General features: G+C 41.9%; 2 protein-coding genes across 2 annotated transcripts; both read right to left on the bottom strand.

Moving 5' to 3' along the window:
* Nucleotides 1-121: 121 nt before the first annotated feature.
* On the bottom strand, nucleotides 122-1897 carry s100t (S100 calcium binding protein T). The gene is made up of 3 exons (XM_068735750.1): nucleotides 1842-1897; nucleotides 676-838; nucleotides 122-584 (listed from the first exon to the last, which is right to left on the bottom strand). Exons 2-3 carry the CDS (start codon nucleotides 835-837, stop codon nucleotides 423-425), a joined length of 324 nt encoding a protein of 107 aa, XP_068591851.1. The 5' UTR covers nucleotide 838; nucleotides 1842-1897; the 3' UTR covers nucleotides 122-422.
* Nucleotides 1898-3283: 1386 nt separating this feature from the next.
* On the bottom strand, nucleotides 3284-9012 carry si:ch211-105c13.3 (uncharacterized protein LOC325758 homolog). Its single transcript, XM_068736284.1, has 3 exons — nucleotides 8862-9012; nucleotides 3940-4061; nucleotides 3284-3818 (listed from the first exon to the last, which is right to left on the bottom strand). The coding sequence occupies exons 2-3, from the start codon at nucleotides 4057-4059 to the stop codon at nucleotides 3663-3665; spliced, it is 276 nt and encodes a 91-aa protein (XP_068592385.1). The 5' UTR covers nucleotides 4060-4061; nucleotides 8862-9012; the 3' UTR covers nucleotides 3284-3662.
* Between the last annotated feature and the right edge of the window lie 57 nt (nucleotides 9013-9069).

Here is a 9069-nt window from a genome sequence, read left to right as displayed (position 1 = left end):
TTGAGGGCTATTTGCTGCCACCTGGTGCCCACCATGTGTTCTTACTCATCTTCTTTGATGTAACAAAGTACCACCAACATTGAATTGTTCAATTAAAGGGCACATTTATTAATTCCTTTATTTGGATGTGTTATAAAATACACAACAAGAAAGAGAGAGATATTCATACATTCAACAATGACAGGTGTTGAAACCAACTTAAACTCTTCCGATGTTCACATTGCAATACATACAGCTAGTAATGGAATAATTGGACATTTACTGCTCAAGGGACAATTAGACAAATGTGTGGGTGTGTGTGTGTATGTGTATTTGTGAATGTGAAGTCCTTGACATGATGACCTTCTCTCCTGTCTGAACTGTTTCCTCCCTGGGGTGTGTGGGTTTGCAGAGTGGACGTCTTTGTGCAGAGGGCCGGTTCACTACTTCTTCTCTGGCTTGTCGTTGTACTCCAGGAAGAAGTCGTTACAGGCCACAGTAAGCGCTCCGACCAGTATGATGAACTCTGTGAAATCTACCTCCCCGTCGTTGTTGGAATCCAGGTCTCCCATCACCTTATCCACTGCCTCCTTATCCTGGGCATTCTGCACGTGTGTGGATAGATAACACAAATGTAAGCTGGCTTGGTTTTATACGCATGAAACTGTGCATTTGTATCCCTAAGTACCTCCTTACCCCCAGGTAGTTGCCAAGCTCTGCGGTAAGCATCTCTTTGAGCTCAGCCCTGCTCAGTGTATATTTGTCCCCCTCATTCCCAGAGTACTTATGGAAGGTCTGGATCATGAGCTGCATGGCATTCTCCAGGGTGGAGGCGTTCTCTGAGTTGGGCATAGACATTCTAGAGGAGGACAGAATAAAAGGAAGGGTGAGAGGAGGAGAAAGTCTATGTCAGTACTCCTGCCTGCAAGGAGCATGGAGGACAAGCCTGCTGCAACTCAACGCATGTTAAAATCTCTCTAGGTTGCTCTCTCTCTTTCGCACACAAATGCATGCACACACACTCTTTCTGTCTTTTGTTCTCTTGGACAATGGACAAACATTGAAAACTTAATCATAGGCTAAATCACCATCACTGAGATAGCTACAAAATGATCTTCTATGAGGTCTCTCCATCTAGTGACAGGATAGGGGACGGCAGAGTAGGAAACTCAAGTTTGCTCTTGCTGTTTCCTCATCAGGAGATTTTCCTTCCTGCCAGTTGTCCTGATAAGATTCTGTAACAGATTAAAAGGATCCTCAATCTGTTTGTTGCTTTGCTCCAGAGAGAGGACCTCTGGGAGTCAAGACATTGACAGCAACCGGATATGTGAGCCAGGTGATAAGAGTGAAACTCTAAGCTGGTAAAACAGCCAAACCAGCGGAGGAGATGTAACCAGGACACGCTGAGGCAACCTGATCTGCCTTTTACTTTAGCTCCACCGGATGGCAGAAAACAACGGAGACAGGTGTAAATCTTTGCCTTTCTTGAACCCACATCACTTATGAACTGTGAAGACTTTTCCGAACTGTCCATCACATCTTACATCAGTCTGACCCAGTTGACACAGTGCTCCACATTCTCGAGTCAGCGGCATATACAAAATGTATCGAAAAGACATTTTTGGCAAGCTCTGTTTAAGATAAATTAAGGTTAAATTATCACTGAGTAAACAGAGAGCTTTTCCTGTCTTTGTTGTTGATTTGCACTATTATTTTCAACAGGCAGTCCCCCCTACAGACAGCACTGTGCATTAGCGGCACCACTAAAACCTACTTTTAAAAGGGACAAATAGACACAACCTCAGAGAAAAATAGAGAAACAGCTTTCAGAGTTGAAGTCTGTCCTCTACATCATCGCTTACCTGAGGGAAGAGTGATGGCCTGCTGGTCAGGTGCAGAGAGAGAAGGCAAGAGCGACTGATGAGGAGGATGAGAGGAGCACCGTCTTAAATACATCCCTCAGTCCACTCATCCCCCACCCCACATTCCCTCCTCCATCTCTGTTTACGCATCAGACACCTGCTGTCCTCTCTAAATGGACACATGAAAGATCCATCTGCCCCCTTTCTTCGGAGACAACATATCGACAATGATATCAGTAATGGAACTGTAACTACAGCATTAGCTAAATTGAAGTACCCATAACATGACAAGCCAACCCAAAAATGACATTGTATACTTTAAAAGTGGGCTTATTACTCTCAGATGTCAGTCTGCATGGAAGTTAAGATACCAAGTGTAAATAGATAATGTAGAGATAGAAGTAGTCTGCAACATTCAGACTTTGATCAACTAAACACCATACCATCAGCATTTCCTAAGCACAATGAGTATCCTGTTACCCTGTTGCGCAACCATTTTATACTTCTTGTCAAAACAAAGAACAGGTTTAAAGGGAGTGCCACGGTAAATACAGTCCCAAGAACAAGATGAATCACTTGATTACTCATCACGAGTCTGGTTTTAAACAGCAAGGAGTGTTGGGGTGTGTGTTGAGGTAGGATGTTTACTGGGGGTGAGTGTGTGTGTGTGGGTGTGGGTGGGTGGGGTGGGGGAGGGGGTAGGGGGTCATGCCTGATACAGTATCCGAAGGATTAGTGTAGCACCGATGAATGGAGCCATCACACCCGGCAGCCATGCAGAGAAATCCCCAGACAAAGACTTTGCAAAACACAGGCTGACATGCGAATGTAACACACATGAGCACTTTCACAGAACACATTCACACCTCAAGCTCCAAAACACGCCGCATGCAAGCGCTATAATGGATAGAGTGAGAGCCAAAGTGCATGAAAAGTAAATGAAGAGCAAAAATAAATGACAGAAACATATATGACCATGTACACTTGAATTAATGAGCTCGAAGATCATACTAAAGCCCTGCAAGATGTCAGGAAATGTATGTTTGATCTGCTGTCCTAATGAGTGCATCTTCTTGTTTGTGTGTTGTCGCTGCAGTATATTGTGTCAGTGAGTGGGGCAGCACAGTGTGTGTGTGTGTGTGTGTGTGTGTGTGTGTGTGTGTGTGTGTGTGTGTGTGTGTGTGTGCATGCTTGTATGCACCATATGTGTGTATGTATAGTGTTGCAGAGTGAAGGAGGGTGCACAATAGGAAGCGTATACTGTATGTCAGGATCTGGTTGCAACAGTTGATGCATCTAAAGGCTGCTGAGTTTGACTAGTCAGGGATGTCGCAGCTATATTTAGTAAGTGTTGCTGGTAGCTATGGAAGGAGCAGGTATCATTGCAGCAGTGCCTGTGGGACAATGTCAAACCATATCAGAGAAACCACTGGACACATACAGTATTTTGCTGGGTTTCCCAGCTGAATTTTATTTCATTTGGAAGCTAAACTTGAATGCAAAAGCAACTTAATAAAGATGGAACGCCAATTAAAAACTACACACAATATAGTTGTATTATATAAAGCATTTATTTTGAAATGACAGTAAGTATCTTTTGTATAGCTGGTATATAAAAAGACAAAGAGTCCTTCAATGTGTCCTTGACATGGACAATGGAGATCAATATGGTGTGACTGAAGAAATGGCTGATCTGGAAAGACATTAAGAGCATTTTACAACTGGTTGATTATATGTAAAATGATTATGGTCTTGAATGAGAACAAATATTTTAAAAAAACGCAAACGCTGTTCATTTTCTGATCCACCAAATAGAAGTATCTATGATGCATTTGGATTGGCTCCAGTCTTTCTCTCACTGACGGAGGAGGCCAGGTAGCCAATCAGAGTGAGGTATTCCTGGAAGCTGACCTTTCCATCGTTGTCTGCATCCAAACCCCGCTGCATCTCCTTAACGGCAGAGGAGCAGTTTGCATCCTGAGGGATAGACAGAATATGTTAGTTCTGTATGAAAAAAAAATCATTCTAATATAATGATTGATTATTTTTGTGCAGCAAAGGGTGATGTAGGACAGCAAAACATTACGTGGTTTCTTACCTCCATCATGCCGCCAAGCTGTTTCTTTACCATTTTCTGGAAGGCACCCCCTTCTAGGTTCTCCTTCCCCCTGGTAGAACTAAGGAAGGTGGTCACCACCGTCTTAATGGCTGACTCCATATCTATAGAGAGAGAGAGATAGACAAAGAAAAAAAGGGGAGAATTGAGTGTTGGAAGTGGCAGGAAGAGATATGGCCATATCTTAGAAACTCAGACGTCATGCCGTTGGGTACCCAGGAATTTTATTAATATGAAAATATATTAACTTTTGGTCTTTGGTGGATAAAAGGCTTATTTCAGTTATTTTATGTATCATTGCAGAAGAGAATATATTATAACCTTGGAATCCTTGTGAACAACTGAATGATAGAGAATAAAGATTCATAATTAACTCTGTATAGTTATAATGCAGCATTTCACTTATATATATACTTATATGTGTGATATAACTGAAAACATACTGAAATAAAATGCATGTTAATGTTAGTCATAACAGTGATCTGCAAAGCAAACTTGTCCGAATTGCCATGTATGCCAATAACGTGAAGATGAGACATATGTAATTATTTGGTGTTAGATGGATCACATCTTTTTTTGTATTAAATAGTATTTGCATTTTATCTGTTTGGATATTATATGAAATGTTTGGATTTGTCTCCTGAACATAAACATATTAGAAAGGTGAGACACACAAATGATGTCAGCGTAGAAGAGGAGGAGGAGCGAGGGGAGGAAATGGACAGAGCCTGGGGGCTCTCTGAGGTTAACAGAGTGAGAGAGAGGGAATGATGGAAGGTTGAGGGGGAGGAGGGGAGTCTCTGAGGTAAACACAATGGGAGCTCTGATCTCTGACAGTGGACATCTGATCCCCAGAAGCCATCGGGAGGATCCAGGTTCAGATTACTGCCTGCTGCCCGTCTGCTGCAGCACACCTCCCCTCACACTGGAGGAATACTCTGCACACGGTGCTCAAGCATGAGCAGAAAAACATTACATAGCTCCGATTAAAGTAGGCGAAAACATCTAAGGCTCCTGTTATTGACAGGATCTCAGAGTCATGTGAAGCTAAATCCTCAGCTGACAGATTTGAGACAAGCAGTTATAAGTTTGGGTTATTTGCACTAACTGCTTATTGCTAGTTGGACCTTGCAGGGAAGACAGAAACTAGATAGAAACGCATGGATTCTTTCATTGGATGTTACATCTGTATCAAAACAAGCATCCCAATTCCATACAAGCTAATTGTACACACATTTTGATTATGTTGTACACAAAAGTTACAAATCGTCAGTTTGTATACTAAAACCACTTATATACTTATTGTTTTAGTGTGTTGATGATGAAGACTATAAGCCTTTTCACAGAAGACATTTTGACATGTCACAGGTGCAAATGATGAAAGTAATGATGGCTGAGTTACATTTAGCTGCTTCACATTCAGGGTTTTGGTGTTGTGCATGCTGGTTCACTAAAACACTTTAATAGAACAGAGCACTCCTTAATGTTAATAGTAACACCTGTGCCTTTCCCACTTTGAAAAGTCAAAATGTCTGCTGTGATGTCTTGTTTTATCTCACAATGCACTGCACAAATGAAATGGAGGAGCTGCTCACAGCTGCAACAAATTTAATAAATATGAATATGAATTGGGGTGGTGATGAAAGAGCTCCAAGAAGATTGTAAAAATATATATATATATGTATTAGAGCTTTCTGCTTTCTCCTTGTGAAGTGCAAAAGTGACAAAATTAAATAAAATCAAAACTCAAATGAGTGTGCTGTTGAGGTTCCCTATATTGTCCTACAATGCATCGCACAAAGGAAATGGAGGAACTACTAGTGCTAATGCTTCTTTTCTGCTTACTAACAGCAAAAACAGCATATTATAATGATTTGTCTGTTTCCTTTATAATGGTTTGTATACTGTGTGCAATTAGTTTAATATTGTATTGGGACATACAGCTACAGTTTGACTGTCATCCATCATCGCAAGTATTGCATAATTTCCTGCTGTTGCAAAAATAAATTGTTTTCTTGTAAAGAAGACTAGGAAAACAGTAGACTATGATAATTAGTATTTAATATATACTGTACATTATTGGTGTGTAGCATGGCATTAAGACAGATATATTGATTCAGTCAAACTGCAAAAACAGCTATGAAAATGACTGTGTGCCATTTATTTTGTCATATGGATATGGGAGATAACGTTATATCTATAGAGTGTTAAGGTCAGTGCAACCTAATCCAGACATAAATCAGCAAGCAGACCCTCAAGGTTTCTGCTCCCATTTATCGTTCCGTTGTCTCAACAAACAACCTCTCTGATGCAACTGCTCTCAGAAAATTAAAGGCCTGAATAAATGCTGTAGATACTTGAGTAGAGTTGCTGATAAGTATCGCAGCAGTGCGGTGCGAGGCCTTGCTGCAGGGTTTCCACTGAGTATCGGAAACTATCAGGGGACAGCGGTGGCCGTAGGACAGGTAATGATGGCTGATGATTGTGGTGATGTTGTCGGAGTAACTGTAGAAGGTAAATCTCCCATCTGACACAGATGTCACACCTAAATGCTCACACTATGCACCCGTACTGGATGACACACAAAGACATATAGATTGACGGACAGAAAGATAGACAACACACATGCACACATCTTAAGAACGACAACACCAATTAGGACTTCTGTTTCATTAACATAATTACTGAGTGAGTGAGTGCAGGCACCCAAACCATGGATTCTGTTTCATGTCTCCCTGCCATGCCAGCACACACACACACGCACACACGCGCACACACATACACACACACACACACACACGCACACAGAGGTGGACACACAACTCTTTGATACATACAATGGAGCGTCTCTCATCAGCATGCTGCTCATAATTATTTAATGTGTTACTATAATTGTCCCAACACCTTCCTAACACCCACAACAAGACGAACAGCAGCACGGGATCGTGCGAACCAGTGTCTGTGTGTTTGTGAACGTACAGCCCTTATTTCGAAATGCCTGACAGGCCACTATCCATTAGCGTCCTTTCCGAGTGTAATGAGATGAACATGAAACCAAGTCGTCTTCGGTCAGAACCAGAGACATCAGGGCCACAGAATTACAAATGGCAGAGAGGAACATGTCGTGGCCTTTGTCAGATAAGAGCAAGATGTGGCCTAACTGTGCTGAGTACAAATGAAGCTCTCCTCCAGCCTCTCGGCACATGTACTCCATTCAGATTCAGAGCCTGCAGATTATCATGACTCAAGTGTAATGAATGCCTGTGTGAGACCCAGTGCATTGTGTAATTTGCATCACGGGTCCCTTTTGTGGGATTTTACCGGAATTAAGCGCCACAAACAGTGAGTCACAACACTTTGGGCCTGAAACATGTTTTAAATAAGCAATGTCTACTCATCACCCATCGTTTCCTGAAAATGTAGCCAATAAAGATTATAACTTGACAGAGTGATATTTTCAAGGCCTAAAGTTGTACAACTATAGAGTAATTTTAGATAAAAAAGGAAGGATTACAGCATCGGAAAAATGTAATGTGTTTTTTTTTTTGTATTTATCTATCCTGGTTCATACAATCCCTCAGACATATCTTGACAGCCCTTTAGTGATTCTGATCCACACATTGTAAACTAGGCCTCACTAGCCAGTTTTGAATTTGGTTAATTAAATGTTTCATGTAAATATGGTGAAAGGTTATGAAGCTGAATTTACAATTAGGATATTGCCGGCTGAATCCAAGACCACTAAATTATCTGTGTTGTCTCTATAGCTGATTTTTGTTTTTTTACATACTTTGTATAGTTATTTACTTTATCGGTTTCCCTTATTTTGTCATGTTGGTTAGGACACACATATTTTAATAAATATGTGTCTTATACCATAGTGTATTGTGTCATTAGTGTCTTATGTGTTTTAATTGTGGCCTTGATTCGCTGCAGACGAAATTAAATGTATCATAGTGTACACAGTACCTCCCAGATAATAAAACAAATAAAGCATGATGAACGTGAGAGTTTAGTCAGCGTTACAATGCTTGACAAGTACAAACTAGTTTACGCATTAGTCAGGTGGGGCCACCCATCTTACAGTCTCACCACCCCATTAACTGTAGCAGGCGGACACATAGTGTGTGTGTGTGTGTGTGTGTGTGTGTGTGTGTGTGTGTGTGTGTGTGTGTGTGTGTGTGTGTCTTTCATGTCTCAGTGTATGTTTTTACCAGACTGACTATAGGACAATATTGTGCGCTTCCACCCGATAGTTCCTGAGCCCATGATAACTCCCAGCGATCGGCTCCACCCTAGTTTGCGCCAAGTGTGACGGACTCGATTCCTCCACGTTACCTGTCATCGCCCAGGTCGCTATTTTTCCGGAGCGTCATTAACTAACACCAGGACGAAGCCATCCGAGTATCGCTACCGGAGTCTTATCATAGCGTCAATAATTCAGACTGATAAGGGCCAAATCGGACCGTCGGTACAACGATCACAGTGTGACTGTTTAACGGGGCGAAAACGGCCTCGGCGCAGATGTCAAAACTAGTCAGCGCCGTGCGTAACGGAGATGTCAGGGCCTGCCCGCGTCCCACATTTACATGTCGCCCTAAGTAATCCTGACAATTTGTAGAACGGCCAGAAGCAGGACTGACACACAGTGAATAAATAAGTAAACGTGAGTCAAGACTCCGGTTTCTCTGGAAGTGTAAAGGGATTGGTGTTAGATTACCAAGGAGAACCTGATCCCTGTGGCCACCAAGCTTGGTAATGACAATAGAGACACTCGCTAATTATGCAAAATGTATGACGCAGCCGAGGAAATAAGCTAAACTGATAATTATGTCCAGAAAACAGCGCAATTAACTACAGAGAGACGCGGCACAAAACTAGTAATCCGAATTAAGTAGACTCACCGTTAGGACTGCGAAAACAAAAGGCAAGAAACAATTTCAGCAACTGTGCTCCTTCTTTCTCAAAGACCCTCCTCTGCAGTCCTGCGCTAGATAAACCAGCAACACATATCTTTTCCGTGATTTAACTTCTCACTCCAGCCAACTTTTTTTTCCTTCATTGTCATAGGGCGTGTGCTTGAGAGAGAAGGAATGTGGAAAGAGGCGCAGC

This window comes from Cebidichthys violaceus, unplaced genomic scaffold, assembly GCF_023349555.1.
Source record: "Cebidichthys violaceus isolate CVI_PGR_0920_01 unplaced genomic scaffold, fCebVio1.0.p SCAF_7, whole genome shotgun sequence".
NCBI classification, from domain to species: domain Eukaryota; kingdom Metazoa; phylum Chordata; class Actinopteri; order Perciformes; family Stichaeidae; genus Cebidichthys; species Cebidichthys violaceus.
Note: the sequence above shows the minus strand (reverse complement) of the source record. Positions and strands in the feature narration are given on the sequence as shown.